The 26275-nt window shown below is 46.0% G+C and overlaps 2 protein-coding genes and 1 long non-coding RNA gene across 6 annotated transcripts in view; all 3 read left to right on the top strand.

The window, feature by feature from the left end:
- LOC310644329 (interferon-inducible GTPase 5-like) overlaps nucleotides 1-25936 on the top strand; it is a 133104-nt gene extending 107168 nt beyond the window's left edge. The window contains exons 3-4 of the transcript XR_014493272.1: nucleotides 25201-25325; nucleotides 25787-25936. The gene's annotated coding sequence lies outside the window, so the exon portion shown is untranslated. The remainder of the gene's footprint in view (nucleotides 1-25200; nucleotides 25326-25786) is intronic.
- LOC310644343 (uncharacterized protein) lies at nucleotides 1905-7586 on the top strand. 4 transcript variants are annotated; one of them, XM_083369226.1, is made up of 5 exons: nucleotides 3018-3608; nucleotides 3784-3912; nucleotides 4124-5594; nucleotides 5863-5982; nucleotides 7163-7586. In XM_083369226.1, the coding sequence occupies exons 3-5, from the start codon at nucleotides 5546-5548 to the stop codon at nucleotides 7384-7386; spliced, it is 393 nt and encodes a 130-aa protein (XP_083225352.1). In that variant the 5' UTR covers nucleotides 3018-3608; nucleotides 3784-3912; nucleotides 4124-5545; the 3' UTR covers nucleotides 7387-7586. The 4 variants fall into 4 exon arrangements, with proteins under 4 accessions (XP_083225353.1, XP_083225352.1, XP_083225351.1 ...); XM_083369225.1 differs by having other exon boundaries at nucleotides 3784-5594; XM_083369227.1 differs by lacking the exons at nucleotides 3018-3608; nucleotides 3784-3912; nucleotides 4124-5594 and adding an exon at nucleotides 1905-2493.
- Nucleotides 15810-20985, top strand: LOC310644347. The gene is made up of 4 exons (XR_014493286.1): nucleotides 15810-15888; nucleotides 18341-18455; nucleotides 19269-19388; nucleotides 20611-20985. It is a non-coding gene; the product is annotated as an uncharacterized lncRNA (long non-coding RNA).
- Nucleotides 25937-26275: the final 339 nt, after the last annotated feature.

The raw sequence follows: 26275 nt of genomic DNA on the forward strand, positions 1-26275 counted from the left end.
CTTCCTTCCTTCCCTCCCTCCCTCCCTCCCTCCCTCCCTCCCTCAGTCTAAGGCTTGGGGGGAGGGCAGGGGGGCTGGTGAGGAGAGAGAAGGGAGAATCTACCGGACTCTGTCTCCAGCTGCAGCAGGCATAGGCAACCTTGGCTCTTTTATGACTCATGGACTTCAACTCCCAGAATTCCTGAGCCAGCATCGCTGCTCAGGGGCTGCAATCGGACAGCCCAAGCAGCAGAGAAAAGCCGTCGAGCGAAGGCAGGCGTAGTCAGGCCTCTTCCCACGGCTGTGGGAGAAGACACCTCGGGGGTAGGATGGGATGACTTCCTTCCCCAGGAGGAGCTGGCAGGCCAGGCGGTGGCCACAGCAGGCACAAAGAGCTTCCCAGAGCTGGCAAGAAGGAAGCTGAGCTTGTTCTGGATCCTCATGTGCCACAGCGGGGCAGCTCCGCTTGGGGCTGGCTGCTCCTCCCCATGGCTCCCAGCGCGCGCTGAGACAAGGACACTGCAGGGAGAAGTGGAGGGAGAGGAGGGGAAGGGAAGAGGAGGGAGAGGAGGGCAGCAATGCCATGCCTTCCTTGCCCACCCGCCCACTGCCACAGCAGCCTCCACCAGCTGGAAGCAGCACTGCACGGGAGCCTCCATGTCGCAACCAGGCTGGATGGCTGGATCCCAGTCAGGTCACCGGGTAGGTGAACGAGGAAGGAGGAGCGACACTGCAACCAGGTCTCTGGCTTGGAGACATCTCGGCTGATCAAGCTTTTAGATCGCCCGTTCTAGCCAGCCGCTTTCGAGGGCAGCTACGGGTTGTCAATTGAAAAACATGGGGAACAGCAGCAAGCTGCAGTGGCAGTCGCTGGCTCACACCTCCCGCTCGGCAAAGAGAAATCAACTCAGCAGGTCTTAAGTGGAGCTACCAAATCTGGGCTGCTGATATCCAGTAGGCCTCATGAACAGGACAGCCACACACGGCAGAGGGGCTGCTAGGGGCTGGAGGGGAGGCCGGGCAGATTGCAGGCACTGGTGGTGGTGTGGGTGCAGAGGGTGCTCATGCATGTGATCACCCTCTGGCCCCGAGCAGCGCCTCTGCAGTGCACATCTGTTTGCATGTGCGTTCGCCCTCAGCACCGGTGACGCCGCCAGTGCCCGCAATCTGCCCGGCCTCCCCTCCGGCCTTAAGCAGCGCCTCTGCCGTGTTTGGCTGTCCTGTTCACGCGTGCGATCGCCCTCCAGCCCCAATCAGCGCCCACAATCTACCTGGCCTCCTCTCTGCCTGCTTTATGCAGCTCCTCCTGCCCCCCCCCGCACCCGCCATTAACCCTCTTGCCACCATGCAGGATAAGGTGGCCACCCACGACCCCACCCAGATGCCGTCGCCTCCCCCAAGGGTTGTTTTACTAACCTGCTTTCAGCTGCATTCCGTTTCTCTGTTCCCTTCTCAGCCTTCGCCACGTGTTTGTGGGACTATCGGTAAAAAAGAAAAAAAAAGTTCCATGAGACTTTCTAACTTCTCGCGACATCTCGCGAGAACTTAGAAAGTCTTGTGGAACTTTTTTTTTTTGTCCCACAAACACTTGGCGAAGGCTGAGAAGAGAATGGAGAAATGGAATGCAGCTGAAAGCAGGTTAGTTAAAAACACTTTTTTTGCTTTTTTTTTAACATTTTTTTTACAGTGCTGTTCAACCCGTCCTATGCGTACCACCAGCCAGGTGCTCGCGTACCACTAGTGGTTTGTGTACCACCAGTTGAAAAGCCCTGTCCTGAAGCCATTTAGTTCAGCTGACACCTGCTAACTGACTTCAACCGACTTGTGCGGCCGTTCATGTGAGATGCACAAAGCTTCAGAACTGGAAGGCCAGGGACCTTCTTTGGGGCCACCCACAGTTATCATGGTTGGATTGTCCATGACACTGAGGCACGAAAGCTGACTGGGTGGCTTTGGGCCAATCACCAAAGAGGCAGTGAATTCTAGTCCCGCCTTAGGGAAAAAAAGTCAGTTGGTTTATGTTGGGGCAGTTACTCTCTCTCTCTCTGCCCAACTGACCTCACAGGTCACCCGGGGAAAACAGGAGGAAAAAGGACTAGTAAGTACGTTCCCTGCCTTGAGTTATTTATAGAAGTAGCAAAGGCGAGATGTAAACCATAAAAAAGCACACAAATACACAAATAAATATTGTCTTGAGAGGTGACCTCATTGCCACTCTGGAAGGCGAATTGCCTTCGCCAGGCAGGTCCTCCACAGTCCATGCAGAAGGTGATACTGCAGTCAAAATCAGAGACAATTTTGAATTTTCACAGGTAATAAAGCAGCACTTTTAGCAGTGTTTCATGTCCCTGTTTCTTTTTGGTCTAGGGATGCCTTGCGTGTTGTTTTGCAGAACCTCCCGGCCACACAGTTGTGTCTCTTCAAGAAGAGATGATTTTTTTTAACCTCTGTGTCTCATCATCATCATGCGGCTTCTGCTGGGCCTCTTCTTCTTCTCCGTCCTCCTGACCACAGGTATGGTCGGGGTGGTCCTCTTGGGGGGGGTGTCAGTGAAGCTAAGGAGGGTCCTCCACAATGACCACTTTAGGGGGTTGCTTAAGGGTGTGGAAAACCTTGGGAAATACTGTCCCCAAAGATGGAGTGGTTGGCTGGGGAAAAAAAAGTGGGTGTAAAGTGGGAACAGATTAAGGTTTATCGAAAGTACTTACATCGAGGGAGAATTTACCGCAGCGATGCTCCTTTCTTATGACCAGCTTAGCCCTGGAATAACCATTAAGCAAAATAAGCATGTGCCTAGGGTCATGAGGAAAGAGAGGCACCATCGATCTTCCTCCTAGTTGCATGCCCTTAATTGTTTCGCTGCCAAACGTCATTTAAGTCAGGTTTCCCCCCCCTCATTGTCTTTATTCGCTACGTTCAACATCAATTTGCATTGTTAAATAAATCACTTCCATTGAGGGCTACCTCTATTGAAAATCTCTTCTGCATTACTTGCCACCTCCCGAAATTCCTCTTCAAGTCGATGGGAGATTTTTTTTTATTTCATTTATGAAATTTGGTACCACTCATCTCACTCTCAGAGTGACTCTTGACTGGTTTACAACCGTATGATTTTTATTGAAGAAACAAACCACGGTAAATGTAGGAACGCAACAGGCTTCCTTCCTTCCTATTTCAAACTGGCTACGTTCCCCAGGAATGTTGTCAGATTCCAAATGGAACAAAGGCCATTTGTTTCTGCTTTCCGTCTAATCTCTGCTCCTTCTCTCTTATTCCTTCCTCTCTTTGTCAGTAGCCTGCAGCTCCTCTATCTCATCATGGCTTCTGCTGAACTTCGTCTCTGGGACATATTTTACCTCCGTATGGCTCTGATTGGGTCTCACCATGTCTCCACTGGCCAGCCTAGCTAAGGCTGCTGAGCGTTCGGGTTCTGTAATATTGAAAGCATCTTTGATTCCCCATCCCTATCCTACATCCTTAGCTCCTCCCGCTTTCCCTCCCTGGTCTAGGTAACTCCTTGACGTGTGAGCATTGTGCATCACCTGCTTCAGAAACATGCTCTGGTCCAAAGAAAGAATGTCCTTATAAGAATGCTGTCTGCATGACTTTGAAGACTGAAGCTACAATACGTGAGTAAGACACGCCACGTAAATCTCATTGATCCTGTGCTATCAGGCTGGTGAGGATCCTTCAGGTTTCCCAGCGGTGCCCCCATCACCACTGAAATGAAGCCTGTCTCCTTATTGCTAGTTATCCTCTTCTTTTTTTTCCTTCCTCTTTCCCCACCATTACATCCTTCTCCAGAGAGCTTGTCTGCATTGGAAGTAGGGTATTTTGAGCCTGGTTGTGTAGATCAGGGGTTCCCCAACCCAATGGGCTGAAGCCCACTGCCGGGCCTTGAGCCTTTCAGAACTGGCCCCTTGGAGGTGGTAGGTGAGCACGTGCGCATATCCCGACCGATGTGAGCAGCGGGCGAGTGATGTGCTGCGTGCTACACTTGCCCACTGCCTGCATGGAAACATCCCCTCTCCTCCCGCCCCGGCTGGTCCACAAAACCAGAATGGTTGTCGAATTCTGGTGTAGATAATATTGGAAAGCTGAATTCCTTTAGGTTCTAATCCCTGACATTTCTCTATTCTTCCAGTGGTGAAAATTCTAACCGTCACGAAAACTTGCAGTCTGAAAGATAAGTGCAAGCAACTACAAGAACAGAAAGGAAACATTTTATCCAGCTCTTTACCCAATATATCAGACACTATTCCTAGTTTTCAAGTTGGGGCTATGATTAAAGAAGTTATCTGCAGCAAGGCCCCTCCCTCCATTCCATTGTTCTTCCCAGCATTCCTTGCGCTCCTCCCGATGAAGTTTCTCTTCTAAAGCTCTTCCTTCCACTCGAGAACTTCTCCCCCTTTTCTTGGCCTGCACATCTTTTCAAGCTGAACATTCGTAACATCTTGGATGTTACGAATGAGTCTCTATGTTTTCCCAAGTGGAACCCAGTTAAAGCAGACAAATATATAATCAGCCAAATGGAAACCAGTTAAGCAAATTTTTAATTGGCCAAACGGAACCCAGTTAAAGCAGACAAATATATAATCAGCAGCCTTGAATGTGTATTTGAAGACAAAAAAAAGGATGTGATTCAAATAAAGAAAACAAATAATTGGATTCTGCTCATTGCCTGTTTTCTCTTGGGGGGGGGTTTGATTTGCTGTGATTTATTTCTATCTGTCTCAAAAGTAGAAACGGCCCATCTCTCAGAGGTTTGATTTTTCATTTTTCATTATTTTATTGACCAACTTTATTTCTTTCTGTTCGTGCCCTCTGAATCCTGAAGACCTGCGTTACCTCTCTTCCTTCCAGTGTAGTCCACACAGCCCTGGAATTTCTCCAGTGGGTCTGTAATTACAAGAACATTTCCTGAAGCCATTTAGTTCAGCTGATACCTGCCAACAGACTTCAACCAGCTACTCCAGCCATTTGTGTGTGATGCAGAAAGCTTTGGGAATGGAAGGCCAGGCTTGTTCGTGAAACCGAGGCACGAAATCTGACTGGGTGACTGTGGGCCAATTACCAAAGAGGCAGTGAATTCTAGTCCCGCCTTAGGCAAAAAAGTCAGTTGGTTTATGTTGGGGCAGTTACTCCCTCTCTGCCCAACTGACCTCACAGGTGAGTGGGGAAAACAGGAGGAAAAAAGAGTAGTAAGTATGCCCCCTATCCTTGAGTTATTTATACAAGTAGTAACGGTGAGATGTAAACCACACACACAAAAAAAATACACAAATAAATATTGTCTTGAGAGGTGACCTCATTGCCACTCTGGAAGGAGAATTGCCTTCTCCAGGCTGGTCCTCCACAGTCCGTGCAGAAGGTGATACTACAGTAATCATCAGAGACAACTTTGAATTTTCACGGGTAACAAGCAGTTTTACAAGTGTTTCATGTCCCTGTTTCTTTTTGGTCTATGGATGCCTTGCGTGTTGTTTTGCAGAACCACCCGGCCACACAATTGTGTTCCTTCAAGAAGAGATTTTTTTTTTAACCTCTGTGTCTCATCATCATCATCATGCGGCTTCTGCTGGGCCTCTTCTTCTTCTCCGTCCTCCTGACCACAGGTATGGTCAGGTTTGGGGGTCAGTGAAGCTAAGGAGGGTCCTCCACACTGACCAGTTGTAGGGGGTTGCCTAAGGCTGTGAAAAACCTTGAGCTCAAAGATGGAGTGGTTGGCTGGAGGAAAAAAAGTGGGTGTAGAATCGGAATAGATTAAGGTTTATTGAAAGTACTTAAGTCAAGGGAGAATTTACTGCATTCAAGGTCCTTTCTTACGACCCGGTTAGCCCTGGAATATACACTTAGCTCCTCCCACTTCCCCTCCCTCTCCAGGTAGCTCCTTGAGGTGTGAGCATTGTCTGTCACATACTTCAGAAATATGCTATGGTTCAAAGAAAAAATGTCCTTATAAGAATGCTGTCTGCATGACTTTGATGACTGAAGCTACAATAGGTGAGTAAGACATGCCACGTAAATCTCATTGATCCTCTCTCCATCGGGCTGGTGATGTTCCTTCACGTTTTCCAACAGTGGCCCCCACCATCACTGAACTGAACCCCGTCCCTTTATTTATTTATTTATTTATTTATTTATTTATTTATTTATTTATTTATTTATTTATTTATAATCCCATTTATATCCCGCCCTTCTCCGAAGACTCAGGGCGGCTTACAAGCTTAGCAGTAGCCTTCATTCTATGTATATGCCTGCTTATTAGGGCTTTTCACACACACCCCAAGCGGCATTATTACAAAGTCAGCTTAATTGCCCCCAACAATCTGGGTCCTCATTTTACCTACCTCGGAAGGATGGAAGGCTGAGTCAACCTTGAGCCTGGTGGGATGCGAACCTGCACTAATTGCAGGCAGCTGGTGTTACTTAAGGAGGCATTAATAATTTTTTAATAATAATTTTATTTATATACCGCCCTTCTCCCAAAGGACTCAGGGTGAACAGGGCAAACATATAAAAATACAAAGATACAAAAGTTAAAAAAGAATTAAACACAATGCCCAAGCTAAAACAATAAATAGATATATTAAAAACAACAGTAAAATCCCAACCTATCCCCCATCAGGCCAGGCCGGCTTGTTCGAATAAGTGAGTCTTCAGATTGTGTCGGAAGGAGCGAAGGTCAGGCTCCACCAAGGCTCTTATTGCTAGTCATCCTCTTCTCTTTTCTTCCTCTTTTTCCCACCATCACACCCTTCTCCAGAGGGTTTGGTCTTCACATAACACATTTGAGTTAGGGTAATTTGAGCCTGGTCATGTAGATCGGGGGTCCCCAACCCCATGGGCTGCAGCCCACGACTGGACCTTGAGCCTTTCAGAAACAGGCTATGGAGATGACAGGCCAGTATGCACCCACACCCCCACTTGTGCCAGCAGTGGGCAATCTTCTACACTCTGTTTGAGTGGGCGGAGGGAGCACGTGCTCGCTGCTCATGCAAATGGAGCTATGCTTGCCTGCCACTCATGAGAACCAGCCCCCTTCCATCCCCCCCACCCCACCCACTAGTCCAATACTTTCCGCAAAGCTGGAAAGTATTGGAAAACTGTATTTGGGTGAGTGGAGGAATTCCTTTAGCTCTGAGTGATGGCTCTGATGACTGACATTTCTCTCTTCCTCCAGTGGTGAAAATCGTAAGCATCATGAAAACTTGTACTCCGGAAGATGACTGCAGGCAACTACAAAGGCATAAAGGAAACCGTTTACCCATCCCATTACCCAACATATCAGAAATTATTCAAGTTGGGGCTGTCATTAAAGACATTGTCTGCAGCAAAGCCCTTTCCTCTTTTGCATCATTTTTCCCAGCATTCCTGGGGCTCCTCCTGCTGAAGTTTCTCTTCTAAAGCTTTTCCTTCCAACCAACAGGCTGTCCCCTTTTCCAGGCCTGTATATCTTCTCAACCTGATCAGGCCTGCTCTCTGATGTCATGTCTGTGTCTCCATATTTGCCTAACTAGGAACCAGCTCAGCAGACAAATGTATAATCAGCAGCTTTTGAAAAAAAAGATGTTGTAAAGAGAAAAAAAATAAATAATTGGATTCCAGCCATTTCCTATTTCTATTTGGGATAGGGATAGATATATTTTAAAGGGACACGGTGGCTCAGTGGGTTAGGATGCTGAGCTTGTCAATCAGAAGGTCGGCAGTTTGGTGGGTGGAATCCCAAGTGCCGCTTAACAGAGTGAGCGCCTGTTACTCATCCCAGCTTCTGACAACCTAGCAGTTCAAAAGCACGTAAAAAATGCAAGTAGAAAAATAGGGACCACTCCGGTGGGAAGGTAACAGCGTTCCGTGCGCCGTGCGGCCACATGACCACGGAGACGTCCTCGGACAAGCGCTGGCTCTTCAGCTTTGAAACGGAGATGAGTAACGGCCCCTAGAGTCGGAGACGACTAGCACGCATGTGCGGGGGAACTTTTACCTTTAAATATATTTTGGCATTCCCTTCTTCCTGATTTGATTTGATATATTGATTTATATTTACTTTTATTTATTTGTATGTCACTCAGAAATTTGATTTCTGATGCTGTTGTCCTGTCTCTTTGAGGCCTCTTCCTAGCCAGCTGAGGAACGGATGGTTACAAGAGCTAAGCAAAGAGGCACCATAGACTGGTGGTGCTGGGAGAGACGGAGGGAAGGAGATGTTTGTGTATGCAAAGGGAATGGCTGCAGTAGTGCAAAAGATGCTGGGAAGGAAAATTACGATCCTAGCAAAAGTTAATGGAGTGACCGTGAGAGGCTTGGTAGATACTAAGAACAGAGGAACATTGGTAGGTCCTCATTTAGTGACAAAGGAAGCATCCATGGGGAAAGAGCCTCTTACAAGTGTGTTTGGGCAGACTCAGATGGCCATATTGGTTAAAGTCAGAATACAAGACAGCCTTAGCTGGAAATGTAAGCTTTTGGACTGTGGTTGTTCCCATCCAAATCAAGACAGTGCTTTCGTGTAGTAGCACTACTGATCAAGACAGTGCTTTCGTGTAGTAGCACTACTGCAGTCCGGAAAATGCTTGGAAGCAATTTGAAGGGCGGAAAAGAAAGCCCTTATCTGGCCAGTTATCCAAACAGGTCAGATATTTTTCCCTCCTCTTGCAGTTGCCCTGTCATGAAAAGATTGACTGCAGCAAAACCCTTCCCTGTTTTGCATTGCTCTTGCCAGCAGACTTTGGCTTCTTCCTGATGAAGCTTCTTTCCTAAAGCTCTTTCTTCCACACATAGCCCTGCTCTGCTGTTGTTCAGTTGCTGAGTTGTGTCCGACTCTTTGTGACCCGATGGACCATAGCATGCTAGGCTCCCCTATCCACCTGTCTCCGGAGTGGTCCAAATTCATGTTCTTTGCGTCGATGACACGAACCATCTTATCCTGTGCCATCCCCTTCTCCTTTTGCCTTCAGTCTTTCCCAACACCGGGGTCCTTTTGAACGAGTCCTCACTTCTCATTAGGTGGCCAAAGTATCTGAGCTTCAGCTTCCGTGCCTGCCCTTCCGAAGAAGAGTCACAGTTGATTTCCTTTGGGATTGACTGATTGGATCTCTTTGCAGTCCAAGGGACTCTCAAGAGACTTCCCCAGCACCACAATTCAAAAGTAACAATTCTTCGGTGCTCAGCCTTCCTTGTAATCCAACTCCCACTTTACTACCAGGGAAACCACAACTTTAACTATATGGACCTGTGTCGGCAAGGGGATGTTTCTGCTTCTTAATATACTGTCTAGATGCATTGTAGCTTTCCTCCCAAGGAGTAATCGTCTTTTAATTTCATGGCTGCAGTCACCGTCTGCAGTTGCCTTGCAGACCAAGAAAATAAAATCTGCCCTGCTTCCATTTCTTCCCCTTCTGTTTGCCAGGAAGTGATGGGATTGGACGCCAAGATCCTACTTTATTCAATGCTGAGTTTCAAGCCAACTTTGCACTCCTTCCTCGTCATCAAGAAGCTCTTTATTCTCCACTTTCTGCCTGTAGAGCAGTGTCGTCTGCATCAATTTTGATGTTTCTCCCTGCTCTACCAGCAGCTTTTTCTGATAGGCCAGTCAACCAGCCTTCCCCCGATTGGCTGGTGGCTGGAATCCCACTCCTTAAACTGTAAACAGAAAGACACTGGAGTGGGCTTCTGGGAGATGTAGTCTACAGCAGAGACAACTGAATCATGGTGCAGTGGAGCAGAACTACAGAGCCCAAAAGCTCAGAGATGAAAAAGGGAAAGGCAAGCCCGTTTTGGGGTGGGGGGGGGGAAGAAGGGGAGGGAAACAAGAGGAGAGAAGACTTATAAGGAGTAGGGAAGCAGAAAGGGGAAGGGAGAGAGAGAGAGAGAGAGAAACAGTGTTTTTTCTAGACTAGGGGGAACAGCTGTGGCATCCTGGGCTGTGGTCTGCATTCCTGCTACCATAAAAGAAGTGAAAGTCCTAATCCAGCTGTGGTGCGTTCTTCATCTGGCTGCAGGTTCCTGATCCATCACCCACAGCTAGAGAGATGAGCCCCATAGACCTCTTGCCGGGTCTGCAGAGGGGGTGGTGGTGGTGGTCCAGAAGGAAGTCAATGGGATTGGCTACAAAACAGTTTCTCTGACTTATTTGTGTCTTCTACTACCCAAGTGCCCTAATCCAAGTTTGGGCTGCCACAGTTGCTGCTAGAGTTGCCACTTACGCACTGCTAGTGGATAGGGTGGGATTGTGCCCCTGTTAGGGTCCTTTAGCATTAGAGACATTGGGACACTTCAGGAATGAGCAATGTGTGTTTATTTATTTACTTGTTAAATTTATTTATTTAACAGCCCTCTCTTGCTGCAGGGCTGTTCCAGGAAGTACATTACCTAGCATAAAGGGTAATTTCTTACATTACTGGGTTATGCATATCCCCTGTATTTTGCTGTGTTCTTGATTGTCTACTCACTGAGGACTCCTTGGTACTTTCTGAGCTTGCTTTTTTTTCCTTGCAGACCTTTCATTACCCAAACTAGGTAACATCATCAGAGAGCACCAGGGACCCTTCGTTTCAGCCCCGGGCTACAAACATTCTCCTTTATTTTTTATTTTTTTTAATCCCATTTATATCCCGCCCTTCTCCGAAGACTCAGGGCGGCTTATAATCAATGTGCTTAGCAATAGCCTTCATTCTATGTATATGCCTGCTTATTAGGGCTTTCATACACCCCCCAAGCGGTCTGGATGGGGAGGAACAGGCTTCGACTCAACCCTGACAAGACTGAGTGGCTGTTCATGCCGGCATCCCGGGAAATTCCGATTATTCCATCATTGGCCATGGGGGGTGAGCTATTACCCCCCGTAGATAGGGCGCGCAACTTGGGGGTCCTTCTAGACTCACAGCTCTCTTTGGAAGAGCATATTGGAGCTGTGACTAGGGGGGCCTTTGCCCAGGTTCACCTGGTGCGCCAGTTGTGGCCCTATCTAGACCAGGATGCCTTGCGCACAGTCACTCATGCGCTCGTGACCTCTCGTCTAGACTACTGTAATGCTCTCTACATGGGGCTGCCCTTGAGGTCCACCCGGAGACTCCAACTTGTGCAGAATGCAGCCGCGCGAGTTGTCTTGGGAGATTCCCGATACTCCCATGTTACACCTTTGCTCCGCGAGCTGCATTGGCTACCGGTTGCTCTCCGGGTGAGGTTCAAGGTGTTAGTTATGACTTACAAAGCCCTTCATGGCATGGGTCCGGATTACCTACGGCAACACCTGTGGCCGGTGTCAACTTCCCTCCGTCCAGTGCGCTCCCACAGAGAGGGCCTCCTCAGGGTGCCGCTGATCAAAGAATGCCGATTGGTGACCCCCAGGGGGAGGGCGTTCTCTGTGGGCACGCCAGACCTTTGGAACCGCTTGCCGGTTGAGCTCCGGACGGCCCCCGACCTTTGCTCCTTCCGGCGCGATCTCAAAACATTCTTTTTTGAACAAGCTGGCCTGGTCTGACGGGATGGGGTTGGGTTTTTAAAACTAGTTTTAATTTTAATATGGATTGATTTTATGGGCATGATGTTTAATGGCTTTTTAATTTTTGTATTCGATTTTTACTGTGTATTGCCCTGTTCACCGCCCTGAGTCCTTCGGGAGAAGGGCGGTATAGAAATCAAATTATTAAATTAAATTAAATTAAATTATTACAAAGTCAGCTTAATTGCCCCCAACAATCTGGGTCCTCATTTTACCTACCTGGGAAGGATGGAAGGCTGAGTCAACCTTGAGCCTGGTGGGACTCGAACCTGCACTAATGGCAGGCAGCTGGTGTTACTTAAGGAGGCATCAGCCCACTGCTGCACCAAGGCCCTTTATTGTCTTACTCATCGGGCTGGTGTCTGCTGTTGTTATCTCTGGTTCTATAGATTAATCTTATTTTATCCTCAGGGCTGTTGTCTTAATTAAAGCCCCACAAATCTCACAGGGTGTGTCCGTATGTTTGTATCAGATGGGCTGGTCATCAGAAAAGAGGGAAAGAAGAACCCGGTCATCAGTGGCCACTTTGGGGGTAAGTGCTATATAGAAATGCCCCCCCTTTTCTTGGCCTGTATATGCTTTCAATCTGACGGGGTGTTATCCTTATGTCTCTACATTTTACTAACTGGAAGCCAATTCAGCACCCAGAGATTTAATCAGCGGCCTTGAATATGTGCTTGAAGAAAAAAGGATGGTGTAATTCAAATAAAAGAATAAAGAATAAATGATGTGACTCCATTCGTTGCCTGATTCTCTTGATTTGGGATAGGGGGAAAAACCCCATCTTTTCCATTGTACGGGGATAGACATAGTTTATCATTCCTAACTTCAGATTTAATTTATTTGTGCAGGGGTGGGACTTCCAGATCCAGACAGACAGGAACAGACTGGCTAAACAACCAGGCACTGTAGTTGTAGACCAGAAGACACTGTTGGTGATAGATATAGTGGTGCCAATGACAACATCAGGAATGAGGATAAAAAGGTGGAAAAGGATCAGAGTCTCAACCAAGAACTAGAGAGGAAAGTCAATCAATCAATCAATCAGAATAGAGTTGGAAAATGCAGGCCAATACCCCAAACACGGTCTGCCTTTTCTATTGTTTGCATACAGAGAAATTCCCAGGGATCCTTGGGGTTCAGCTCTTTTGAGTTATTGTATGGGGGACAAAAAAGGGACGTGGTGGCTCAGTGGGTTAGGATGCTGAGCTTGTCGATCAGAAGGTCGGCAGTTTGGCGGCTCGAATCCCGAGTGCCACGTAACAGAGTGAGCGCCTGTTACTCGTCCCAGCTTCTGCCAACCTAGCAGTTTGAAAGCACGTAAAAATGCAAGTAGAAAAATAGGGACCACTCCGGTGGGAAGGTAACAGCGTTCCATGTGCCTTTGGCGTCTAGTCATGCCGGCCACATGACCACGGAGACGTCCTCGGACAAGCGCTGGCTCTTCGGCTATGAAACGGAGATGAGCACCGGCCCCTAGAGTCGGAAACGACTAGCACGCATGTGCGGGGGAACCTTTACCTTTACTTTTATGGGGGACAAACTTGTGGGGTTCTTGATATCATTAAGGAAGGTTTATCTGAATTTCTAGAAGGTCCTAAAAACCAAGCTGAATATATCCTCATGCAGAGGAGTAAATTAAAAGTCCTAGGACACATTTCCCAAGAACATTTAGAAACAGCCAGAGAAAGCCAGAAAAGACATTATGATGAAGGCTTAAAGTAATTTAATTTAGAAGGCAGAGCCTTGTTATTACTGCCCAACAAAGAAAGCAGACTACAGGCTAAGTGGCTAGGTCTCTACAAGGTAAGGAGGAGAACAAAACAAGAAAAAAAAACCCGTACCATGCCAGCCTTCTTGGCACAATAGAGCTGAATCTGAAATGGCTTTGCAGGTATTAAAGCAAGGCATTCAGAATTGTTGGCTCAAGCTCGGGATGCGATACTGCAGCCATTCCATGGAAAAATACATATCGATACCTAGGGGACAGCAAACATACGTTTATCATACAAGTGGGTGTAATTACCTCAGCTGAGCACAAAATAGACTCTGGTGAAACCTGACCAATTAGGCAAGGTCCCTGTAGGACTGCCGAGCAATTTAAAAGGTATGTTTACAAAATGAAGCAGAAAAGGTGCTCCAGATGGACATAATAAAACAATTTGTCAGCAACTGGTGTTCTCCATTGTTTCGGTCCCAAAGCCAGATGGGAACACGCGATCTTGTGTAAACTTCAGGCAAATAAACAGAGGACCAAAGTTTGACGGGGACCCAATGCCCCGAGTGGATGAGCTATCAGGTTGGCCTAAAGGTAAAGGTAAAGTTTCCCCCGCACATGCGTGCTAGTCGTTTCCGACTCTAGGGGCCGGTGCTCATCTCCGTTTCAAAGCCGAAGAGCCAGCACTTGTCCGAGGACGTCTCCGTGGTCATGTGGCCGGCATGACTAGATGCCAAAGGCGCATGGAACGCTGTTACCTTCCCACCGTAGTGGTCCCTATTTTTCTGCTTGCATTTTTATGTGCTTTCGAACTGCTAGGTTGGCAGAAGCTGGGACGAGTAACAGGCGCTCGCTCTGTTACGCGGCACTCAGGATTCGACCCGCCAAACAGACGACCATCTGATCGACAAGCTCAGCGTCCTAACCCACTGAGCCACCACATCCCTTCAGGTTGGCCTAGGTGGAGCCAAATATTTATCCTCTTTGTATTTAACCGAAGGATATTGGCAAAAGCCCCTGGAACACCACGCAAAAAGAAAGGTGGCCTTTGCTACTCCACAGGAACTCTTTCAGTTTTTTTTTCTTTTTAAAAAAATGTCCCATTTGGTCTACATGGGGCACCTGCTACATTCATGTGGATAATGAATAAAATCTTAGCAGGTCAAGGGGAATGATGTGCCACCTATTTATATGATATCCACATCTACAGCAAGATCTCCCTAACACCTAAGACAAAGAATAGATTGCCTAGCACAGGGGTAGGCAACCTCTGCTCTTTTATGACTCATGGACTTCAACTCCCAGAATTCCTGAGTCAGCATAGCTGACTCAGGAATTCTGGGAATTGAAGTCCATGAGTCATAAAAGAGCCGAGGTTGCCTACCCCTGGCCTAGCAAAAGCAAAATTAACTATAAGCCCAGAAAAAAAAATGCATCTGGAATATTGGGAAACCGAGTACTTGGGGTATGTGGTTGGCAAAGGGGGGGATAAAGTCTCAGCAGGAAAAAGTGGAGGCACTGAAAAAGGAGGAAGCCCCCCCCCCAAACAAAGTCCTTTGTTCTTTTCTGGGTTCGGCAGATATTACCGAGGGTTTATCCCTTATTTCTCCATGATTGCCCAATCTTTACAAGACCTAGCAAGAAAAACTGAACCCTCCAAAGTGCAGTGGTCTAAACAATGCCGGGAAGCATTAGAGAAGATTAAAGAGGCATTATATGGGAAGAGAGTATTAACAAGGGGTGGATTTTTCCCAACAATTTGTTGCAGTGCTTAGGCGCAGTGCTGATTCAAAACCCAGAAGGGATGGATCACCCGGTAATCCACCTGGTTGAAGGATCTCCTCCCAAGGAAGTAAAATATAGCCCCATAGAAAAGGAAGCATTGAAATTATGCATTGAAACGGGGGTGGTGTGTATCTCTGGGTCAGGAATTCACCCTGACAATCCACCACCAGCCACTCACTAGGCCAGGGGTCCCCAACCCTTGGGCCCTGGCCCACTCCTGGGCTGTGACCTATTCAGAATTGGGCTGTCCAAGTGGGTAGCCAGAATGCTCATGCATGCATGCACAGGTCTATTTGCGCAAGTGGAGGGCTGGCTGGCACATGCATGCATGCATATGCTGGCCCACCACTCATGCGGCACAGTTGTCCTCTGCGCCCCCCCCCCCAAAGCTGGGCTGCCAAGGCACGACAGTTGCGGACGGCTGCACTAGGCTACAGCAGGTGAAGGATACAAATTCCTGCTTAACCAGGTGGCAACTCACACTGTATAGCTTCAGTACTGGACAATGTGTGGGGCGGCCAAGTGTCATCGCTGAGTTTCTCTCCAGGTCTGGGAAGGACCCAGAGAGGCCTCACAAAGAGTAAAGAAGAAAAAGAAATCAAAGAATAAGAATTTATTTTTCTCGTTCAAAGGGGTGAGGTATGGGACAGGGTACCTGCGCAAAGTCCAGCACCTGTGTTGTGGTTGCCATGCCCCTTTAAGATCTCTCCCTAGCCAGCACAGCTGCTTTGATTATAAAAGCTGAGCAGAGAGGTGGTGTGGAGGTGTGGGTGTTTGTTTGCAAAAGCAAAGAAAGATGCCAAAAGAAACCCAAGACACACACAAAAAAGTTGCTGCTCTCCGGCAGTAGGAATCACAAAGAGGAGAAAGGAGTAGATAGAGGAGAATTGGGAAGAAGTGCGCAGTGAGTACTTTCCTTTTAGCGTTTGTGTGCATGTTTAGCTTAACCATACGGTGCCCACTGTCTTGAGTACGTGTATAGGCCTTGGTGGAGCAGTGGGCTAATGCCTCCTTAAGTAACACCAGCTGCCTGCAATTAGTGCAGGTTCGAGTCCCACCAGGCTCAAGGTTGACTCAGCCTTCCATCCTTCCGAGGTAGGTAAAATGAGGACCCAGATTGTTGGGGGCAATTAAGCTGACTTTGTAATAATGCCGCTTGGGGTGTGTGTGAAAAGCCCTAATAAGCAGGTATATACATAGAATGAAGGCTACTGCTAAGCTTGTAAGCCGCCCTGAGTCTTCGGAGAAGGGCGGGATATAAATGGAATTTTAAAAAAAAGAACCTGTGACATTCGCACATCTTTTTTGAAGAGAAGCTGAAAGATGCTGTTCCTGTCCTCGCCGAAAGAGGTTGGACAAACAGAGTCAGTTGCAGAGGCCAAATGCCTCTCTGGAGCCATTGACTTTGACTGTCTAGTTCTGAGCAAAGATTTAACTTTTACGACTTCAAAGGTCACTTCCAATTCTTCAGTTGACCCACTGGCCAGCAGAGGGCAGCTACTGTACCTGAGCTGTCATCTTACCATCTTTCCTCCATGGACCTCCTGGTTTAAATTTCTTCAAAACATTTCTAACAAACTTCTCCAGCCGAATCTGGCATTGTCGGCTCATCGCAGAAAGGGTTTTCTGCAAAGGAGAAAGACAAAAAAGAAAGAAAGAAGAAAGAAAGAAAGAAAGAAAGAAAGAAAGAAAGAAAGAAAGAGAGAGAGAGAGAGAGAGAGAGAGAGAGAGAGAGAGAGAGAGAGAGAGAGAGAGAGAGAGAGAGAGAGAGAGAGAGAGAGAGAGAGAGAGAGAGAGAGAGAGAGAGAAAACTCTTCTGGCTGAAAAAAACATTTACACAAAAGGCCAAACCGTTATGTGTCAAAGCGAAACAAGTGTGATTTTGGCCGGTGTTGAGCAAAAAATCTCCCGCAAACAGGAGAGGCTAATAATAACGGGGGAGCGGTAACGGGGCTGGGTGTGTGTGTGGGGGGGAATGCCTCCATTTCGACTTAACAGCAGACTCCACCTGATCTGCAGTGATGAATTTGTGTCAAAACTGGCAGCGATACCTGTGGAGTCGACTGGGATTCTCTTCCAATTTTTCTAACAAGCCGTTAAAAGCAAAAATAAACTTCAGTGGAAAATATGGCAGCCGTTCCTTCTGCTCTGCCTTTGGATTTCAGCAACCAGCTTTTTCCCCCAGTGGTATCTGACCTTGTGTGACATCAGCGCAGTTTAGAGAAATGCATGAGTGCCTCAGTGGGGCCCCAATTTGCAATAACAATAACAATAACAATAACAATAACAATAATAATAATTAGTAGTAGTAGTAGTAGTAGTAGTAGTAGTAGTAGTAGTTGGAAGGGACCTTGGAGGTCATCTAGTCCAAACCCCTGCTCAGGCAGAAAATCGTATACCATTTCAGGCAAATGGCTGCCCAGTCTCCTCTTAAAAACTTCCAGTGTTGGAGCATTCACGGCTTCTGGAGGCAGGTTGTTCCAGATATGTTCCCCTCTGAAATTCTAGGCTAGAAACAGGCAGAGTTATGCTTGACTGATACCTTTTGTTTATGCTAGTGTTTGTCCTACGGAGGAGATGGTGGGAGTGGTTAGCACTTAGAGTGAGACAAAAGAGTCTCAGATGGGAACGTTGGATTGTGGTTGTGGTTGTCCCCTTAACCATTTGTTGTTAAGTCCAAATGGAGTCATTTCCCCGCCACCCCGCCCTCATTATTATTAGCAAACGCCTCTCCTATTTGTTCTGCTCAATGCCTGCCAAAATCATGCTTATTTTGCTTCGGAGAAAAAAGAACGACCGTTGCGACATCCCCATAGTCACGTGATCAAAAGTTGGGCACTTCGCAGCTAGCATGTATTTAGGAAGGCTGTAGGGTCCCCTAGTCACGTGATCACCGTTCAGGACCTTTCCAGATGGTTTCCGACAGGCAAAGTCAATGAGGGGAAGCTGTGATGATCTTCTGTTGGAGTCTTGACTGCAACGGATCTTTGAGCAAAGGGATCCTTCAAACTAGTCTTTTCACCTTGCTTTGGTGAAGGTGTCCATTGCAACACGCACAGAAGCCACTTCCATTGAAGTGACATGGAAGGAGAGCCAGACAGCTCCCACCAGGGTTTCCCCTCCCCCCCACCCAAAGGTAGAACAATTTGCCTTGAGAGGCCACCTTACTTGCCACCTCTGCAAGGTGAATTAATGCGCAGGTCCTCCACAGCTCATGCAGAAAGTGATTTTACGGTAATGATGAGAGACAATGCTGAATCCTCACGGGCAATTAAACAGGAGTTTGACGAGCGTTTCAGATTCTCTCTCTCTCTCTCTCTCTTTTGTCTATGGATGCCTTCTGTGTTGTTTTGCAGAACTTCCAGGCCACACAAAGAGGTTTTTATTTTATTTTATTTTTTAACCTCTGTGCCTAACTCATCAATATCCAGCTTCTGCTGTGGCTCCTCTTGTCCATTCTCCTGACTACAGGTATGTTCACGGTTGTCTTCTGGAAACGGGGAGGGCAGTGGAGCTAAATAGAGGCTTCTACCATGGACACTTGTGTGTGGGGGTGTGTGTGCCTAGGCACTGTGAAAAGTCACACTAACTCTTTAACGATGGAGTGGATTGCTGGAAAAAAAAGTGGATGTATAGTTCGAGTAGATCAGCGTTTCCCAACCTTAGGAACTTGAAGATGCGTGGACTTCAACTCCCAGAATTCCCCAGCCAGCATAGCTGGCTGGAGAATTCTGGGAGTTGAAGTCCATGCATCTTCAAGTTCCTAAGGTTAGGAAACGCTGGAGTAGATCAAAGTTTACCCAAAAGCATTTAGGTCAAGACAGAACTTGCCACACACTCGTGATCCCTTAATATGACAAGGTTAGCCCTGGAATTGCCATTAAATAAAATAAGCACGCGCTTATAATTTATTGCCACACTTCACTTTAGTCAGGTTTTTCCCCCTCTTGATCTGCTATATTTGATTTTAACTTATAGTGTTACAATGATGTTTCCTTCCCATTCAGGAGTATCATTCTTGGGACATTGGCTTTTATCTAGTCCTGGCCCAGGAAATTGAAAAGGGGTTCTGAAGTGGATCTTTGGAACTTCCAGACAACACAAGCTGGCCAGAATATCTCTCTTTAAAGTAAATCTGAAATTTTTATCTCCTGCTATGTCTCAAAATTTCTCTTCAAATTGAAGGGGGGAGGAGGGGAATTTGCTTTAGATCTGAAGGTATCTCGGATTCCCGATTTCTGCCCTATATCCTTAGCTCCTCTGCAATGTTTTTCTTCTCTATAGGAAGTTCTCTGAAGTGCGAACAATGTACAGCAATTAATACTCGTTGTTCTGGTTCAAAGGAGGAATGCCCTTATAGCAATGCTGTCTGTATGAACTTGAGTTTGAAGGTTGCCAGAACAGGTGAGTAAGACAAGCCACATAAAAAGAGATTGATCATTATCATGCCCCTCTCAAAAAGACTGGTTCGGAGGAGGAGGAGGAGGAGGAGGAGGAGGAGGAGGAGGAGGAGGAGGAGGAGGAGGAGGAGGAGGAGGAGGAGGAAGAGTTGGCGATTGGACCATCCAACAGGGAAGGCGCACCAGGGGCTGAGGACGATACTGTCCTGGCCCCTGAGGCACTGAGGGAGGTGGTCCACCAGATGGACAGCTGCCTGCCTGCACAGACATAGGGGAGGATCAGCTGCTGACCAGCAGTGGTGCTGATAAGCAGCCATTTCCTCTGACGAGGAACAGCTGCCTCCTCCGCTGATCCAAGGGCACATAGAGGGAGTGTAGGCATGCCCGGAGAAGGGCTGCAAGGCTACTCAGGAGGAGGTCACCCCACCCCTCCTCACAAGGAACACGTGGAGGGTAACTTAAGGAGATGCCGTGGGGAGTTAGTCTTTGCCAGGAACAATTTGTTTGCTTTGGCTTACACTCTCTTGGCTTTTACTCGCGCTTGTGCTATTTGCCTTGCCTGGCTTGGAAGATTGCTCTTCACCTTTTGTTTTGGATCTCGTCCTTCTCTGGTGGCCTACTTTGGGCCTTTGCTTTAGGGCTGCCTCTTTTCTGGGACCTGCTTCTTGTCCTGAGGACTGCCCTTGACTTGTGCCTGGACCCTGCCTGGTGTGTTGGGCTTGGAACTCTGGATCTTTCTCTGTGAACGTGCTCCTACTCTGTGGGCTTTCTTTGTGTTCCTGGGGCTGCGTTAGGGAGTCTGAGGGTGGCTGCCTTCAGAGTAGCGTGAGAGTGGAGCCTTATCGGTTGTTGGAGGGCTGTTGGCTGGAACATTTCTTAAGAGAAATAAAGAACTTTTTAGTTGTCTGCCTTGCCTTGACCACCTGGGTCATAACACATCCTATGCCAATGGATGGTGATATTTCTTCAGGTCTTCCAACAGTGGCCCCACCATAACTGTCATAAAGTCTATCCCCCTTGACGCTGGTTCTTCTCTTTTCTTCTGCTTTTCTCAGCAGCCTTTTCCAGAGAGCTGGGTCTTTACATAATGCACGCGAGGTAGGATCATTTGAGCCTGGTCATGTAGACAGCGTTACGGTAGAAACCTGTCTTGGGATGGCTGAAGGGATTCCTTTAGGACCGAGTGATTGATGGCTTGGATCGCTGACTTTTCTCTCTTCTTCCAGAGGTCATCGTCACCATGAAAAGGTGCAGCCGGAGAGCTGATTGCAAGTGGTACGAAGATCAGAAAGGGAAGCGTTTCTATGGTGACATCATCAATGTTTCGGACGAATCTATCATTATCGACGCTAGCTGCAGCAAAGCGCCCCCCTCCTTTGCATCATTCTTCCCAGCATTCTTTGGGCTCCTCCTGATGAAGCTTCTCTTCTAAAGAAGTTGTCCCCTTTTCTGGGCCTGTATATCCTGTCAAGCTGCTCAAGCGGGATTTTTGATACTATGCATAGGTCCTTATATTTTCCTAAATGGAAACCAGTTAAGCTGACAAAAATAGAATCAGCAGCCTTGAATGTGTGCTTGAAGAAAAAGATGGCATAATGCAAATAAAGAAAACAATAAATACTAGGATTCCAGTCCCTGCTTGATTCTTTTGATTTGATATAGGGGAAAAAAATCCATGTCTTCCATTCTACAAGAAAGTTTGCTATTCCCTTCTTCCAGATTTGATTTGATATTTATTTAGTGTAGGGCATCTACAGAGGTCATGCAATTAGAATAGAATAGAATAGAATAGAATAGAATAGAATAGAATAGAATAGAATAGAGTAGAGTAGAGTAGAGTAGAGTAGAGTAGAGTAGAGTAGAGTAGAGTAGAATAGAATAGAATAGAATAGAATAGAATAGAATAGAATAGAATAGAATAGAATAGAATAGGAATAGGAATAGAATAGAATAGAATAGAATAGAATAGAATAGAATAGAATAGAATAGAATAGAATAGAATAGAATAGGAATAGGAATAGGAATAGGAATAAGAATGGAATGGAATGGAATGGAATGGAATAGAATAGAATAGAATAGAATAGAATAGAATAGAATAGAATAGAATAGAATAGAATAGAATAGAATAGAATAGAATAGAATAGAATAGAGCTGGAAGGGACCTTGGAGGTCTTCTAGTCCAGCCCCCTGCTCAAGTAGGAGAACATATACTATCTCAGACAGGTAATTGTCCAGTCTCTTCTTGAAAATTTCATCATGGAGCGCCCATGATTTCTGGAGGCAAGCTGTTCCACTGGTTGACTGTCCTCACTGTCAGGAAGTTTCTCCTCAATTCCAGGTTTTTCTCTCTTTGATCAGTTTCCAAACATTGTTTCTCGTCCTTCCATCTTGCTTTGGTGAACAACCTGGCCCCCTCTGCCTTGTGGAGGCATAGAATTGCAATGGGATAGATGTTATTGTGTGATATCTAAGGAAGCTGACCATCTAACTGCTTCTGCTGTGGCTGAGGCCATCCCAGGTGCTTTGAAATTTCCCGAGGAGACGTCCTTGAACTATATGTGTCCCAGTGCACCGTAGTCACATTGCAGGCTCTCTGCGAAAATGATTTCATATTGATTTATTTTTATTGATTTACACATCAGTGTTGATGTTGAACCTGCCCATCTCTCAGAGATTTGATTTTTCAACTATTATGTGTTATGTTACTGATTAGCTGTTTATTTGATTTTATTCTCTTCAAAGCATCTGAAACCTGAAGGCAACTCTGTCCATTATTTACTTTTTTTCCAGTTTAGTCTGCAGCCCTGCAGTTTCTCTTTCCTATAGAAGAAAACTTCACGAACATAGCTAGGGAGTTGAGCTGGCTCAAAGGTGCGCGTGCGCATGAACACACCCCAACATAACAAGCTCCATCCAGTCTGGAACCTTATTTTGTGGATCAGTACTCCTGACAGCATGTGCTGCTGTTTGAAACTGACACAACTCTACCAGTTACATGCTACAGGTTTTTCTCTCGGCTAACACATGCACGCCATTGAAAATTCAGCTTCTGTTGTTAGAAAAAATAATTCCATGTAAATGTAGGTACTTTTTTTTTACAGATAACTGGTAGGCTTAACCATGGATGAAGTACAGTAGTGGCCCCATTACTTAGAAAACTACAGATTAATCCTGCTTTGGTTATAGCTTTGAATCGATCACAAGAAAGTTCCTTGTGGAACCCTTCACACATAGAAAGGATGGGACTTCCAGATCCAGACAGACAGGCAGGTACCAGCCAATCAACAAGACATTGTGGTACTAAGTAAAGGCCAGAAGATAGAAGTAGATAGAACTCATCACTGACTTCCCATCAAGGTATGGGAAGGACACAGAGGTGGCACTAGCCTCATACAAAATAAAGAAAAACAAATCGAAGTTTAATGATGTTTATTAAAAAGGGTGAGGTATGGGAGAGGACAGGCTACGTGCAAGATGGCCAGCACTTGTGTTGTTGTTAACCTGTCCCTTTAAGACCTCAAAGTCATGGTTTCGATAGATGAGACCAGTAGAAATAAGAAGTCCAAGGAAATTGCTTTCCTCAAAGAACACATTTAATGGTTACATAGTATCGGCACAAACAAAGGTGAAACCAAGGCTGAAAGTTCCCCCTCCCCAAGGTTACAAAGTAATAAGTTGAACTTCCCAGCCCTGCAATTGTCATAAATCACAATCCCCAATTAATGACTTCGGTGGGCTTTCTAACGGAAGCTTCAGCCCACCAAAACTTAGGTAGCTTGACCTTGGTTCCCATAGAACATTTTTTGTTATGTCTAAACTAAAAGAATACATCTCCTGCCTCCCATTGCTGTGGCAACCGAAAACAAATTGAAGATGACTGCAGCCAACTTCGTTTGAAAGTTGACACTCTCCTTAGCCAGCTCACCTGGTTTGGTTATAAAAAGCTGAACGGAGTGGTAGTGTGGAGTTGTTGGTGTTTGGGAGAAAGGGAAGGAGGTGTGTTTGTTTGCAAAAGCAACCTAAAGAAGCCCAAAGCAGATAGAAAAAATTACTGCTCTTCAGAAGTAGGACTCACAAGGAGTAGAAATCAGAGTGATAGAAGGAGGAAGTGGTAAGAAACGGAGGACAATGCAGTGAGTACTAGCGTATGAGTGTTTGTGTGTTTGTGGTCTAAGCCCTGTGTGATTGTGTTGGATGTTGGATATGGAGCCCGCTGGCTTAGTAGATGTAAAAGAACTTGTGACATTCTTACATCTTTTTGAAGAGAAGCTGAAAGTTGCTGTTCTTTCCTTGCAAGAGTCGTTGAACAAGCCAGCTTGAGGTTCAATGAACTGACTGCCTAGTTCTGAGCAAAGGCTACAATACTATGACCTAAAAGGTCACTTCTAATTCTTCAGTTCTCATACGGAGGATCCCGTTTGACCCACTGAGTAGCGGAGGGCAACTGAGTTGTCATTGTCTTTCCTCAACGGTTGAAATTTATCCAAAATATTTTTAACTCAAATCCGGCAATCTCATCTCACAGCATGGACTAAAGCAGGAGGAATTGCTTTCACAGAAGAAAAAATAATCATATGTAGAAGAATGTTATATATAGTATGTAAAAGTAAAGTTAAAGATTTCACCTGCCCAGTTGTATCTGACTCTAGGGGACGGTACTCATCTCTGTTTCTTACCTGAGGCAGCCACCATTGTCCGAAGACATTTCTATGCTCATGACTATACATTGAGGTGCACAGAATGCTGTAATCTCCCCACCTAAATGGTATCTATTTATCTGCTTGCATTTGCATGCTTTCCAACTAATTAGGGGACTGGAGACCAAAACATATGAGGAATGGTTGCAGGAATTGGGTATGTCTAGTCTAGTGAAAAGAAGTACTAGGGGTGACTTGATAGCAGTCTTCCAATATCTCAGGGGCTGCCCCAAAGAAGAGGGAGTCAAGCTATTCTCCAAAGCACCTGAAGGCAGGACAAGAAACTAATCAAGGAGAGAACCAACCTAGAATTAAGGAGAGATTTTCAGACAGTGAGAACAATTATCCACTGGAATGACTTGTCTCCAGAAACTGTGAATCCGCCAACCCTGGGAATTTTCAAGGAGAGATTGGACAGCCATTTGTCTGAAATGGTGTAGAGATTCCGGCTTGAGCAGGAGGTTGGACTAGATGACCTCCAAGGTCCCTTCCAATTCAGTTATTCTGTTAAAAAGAAAGGGAGAACTTTTCTACCTGAAGAGAGTTCCAGAAAAGGGAGGAGATCTAGGGTTGATGCCAATCTTAGAGAATTTCTGTGGATTGAATGAATGCAGGAGCCTTTTCATCTTTTATTGACAAAATGATCTGCCCTGTTGGTGAGTAAATAGCCCAAAGGGACAAGACAGATTAGAAACGCATACCAGGAAGCCTACGATGTGTGCATTTATGAGACGGAAGGGCAAGGTTGGGTATTCAAACTGTCACTCTGTGCAGCCGGGCTGTGCCCACCTTGAAAAAAGGATTGGCCAGACGTTCCTGGGAGCACTCTCACAAGCCTGAGCAGAACACAACTTTGCTAGTAATGTTTCTGATCTGTGAACAAACCTTTTAAAAAGAATACATTTTTGCATTTGGCATTTTTTGCATTTGAGTTTTTGACCGGCACCTCTCCGAAGACGAATTACCTTCTCAAGGCAGGTCCTCCACAAGGCCATGCAGAAAGGGATTCTACAGTAATGATCAGAGATAACACTGAAGCTTCCCGGGTAATTAAAAAGGAGTTTTACAAGTGTTTCAGATTCTTTTTTATTTATGGATGCCTTGTGTGTTGTTTTGCAGAGGCTCCCGGCCACACAATTGTGTTTCCTGAAGAAGAGATCACTTTTTTTCTAACTTCTGTGCTTAAGTCATCATCATGCAGCTTCTCTTGGGGTTTTTCTTCTTCTCCATCTTCCTGATTACAGGTACGGTCAGCGTTGTCCTCCTGGGGTGTGTGTGTGTCAATGGAACTAAGGAGGGTCTTCTGCCATGGCCAATTGGGGTTCGCCTAGGCACTGTGAAATGCCTCAAGAACTCCTCACAGATGGAGTGGTTTGCTTGAAAAAAAATTAGGTGTAGGCTCAGAGTTGATCAAAGTTAATCAAAAAGAATTTAACTCAAGAGAGAATTAACTACACTCATGGCCTTTCATATGACCATGTTAGCCCCAGAATAATCAGTAAGCAAAATAAGCACATGTTTAGGACACCAAGGAAAAGGAGGCACCACAGAGATTTCCTGCCTAGTTACACGGATGAAATAGTTAAATTTTCTTAACTATTTCATTGCCACTCTTCACTTTAGTTGGTGTTTTTTCTCACTTTCTTTCTCTGCTTGGTTCGACTTCAACCTGCATTGTTAAAAGGATGTTTTCCTTTCATTCTAGATGTCCATTCTTGGGACATGAGTTGGCCTTAATCAAGCCCTGGGTCAGGTATTTGAGTGAGGATCCTGAGGTGGGCCATTCATTTATTTATTAAATTTGTTTTTCCACCTACCTCACCGCAAGGTGAGCTTCAAGACCACATAACCTGACCAGAATGTCTCTCTTTAAAAGTGAAATTTTATAACCCTGCTACCTCTCAAATTTTCTCTTCAGCTTGATAGGTAAGAAAAGGCTTCAGATTTGTCAGTCATCAAATTTATGTACCACCCATCTCACTCTCACCAGTGACTCTAAATGGTTTATAGTATAATCGTTTTTATGAAAGAAACAACCATCAGTTTAGAAAAACAACAAACTTCCTAGACCTTCTTTCAACAGCAGCCTCCATTTTATTCCCAGCTTGGAACTGGACCTGATTTTTCTTTGAACACTTCCTCCCTATTTCTAACTTGCTACATGCCCCAGGAATTTTGATAGAGTCCAAATGGG

The sequence above is a fragment of the Vipera ursinii genome (assembly GCF_947247035.1).
Source record: "Vipera ursinii genome assembly, chromosome: 9".
Taxonomy (NCBI): domain Eukaryota; kingdom Metazoa; phylum Chordata; class Lepidosauria; order Squamata; family Viperidae; genus Vipera; species Vipera ursinii.

Coding starts and splice junctions, on each gene's coding strand:
- LOC310644343 (XM_083369227.1), top strand. CDS start 2,445: ATGCGGCTTCTGCTGGGCCTCTTCTTCTTCTCCGTCCTCCTGACCACA. Junction 2,494..5,862: donor CTCCGTCCTCCTGACCACAG/GTATGGTCGGGG, acceptor CTCCCTCTCCAG/GTAGCTCCTTGAGGTGTGAG. Junction 5,983..7,162: donor GATGACTGAAGCTACAATAG/GTGAGTAAGACA, acceptor CTCTTCCTCCAG/TGGTGAAAATCGTAAGCATC.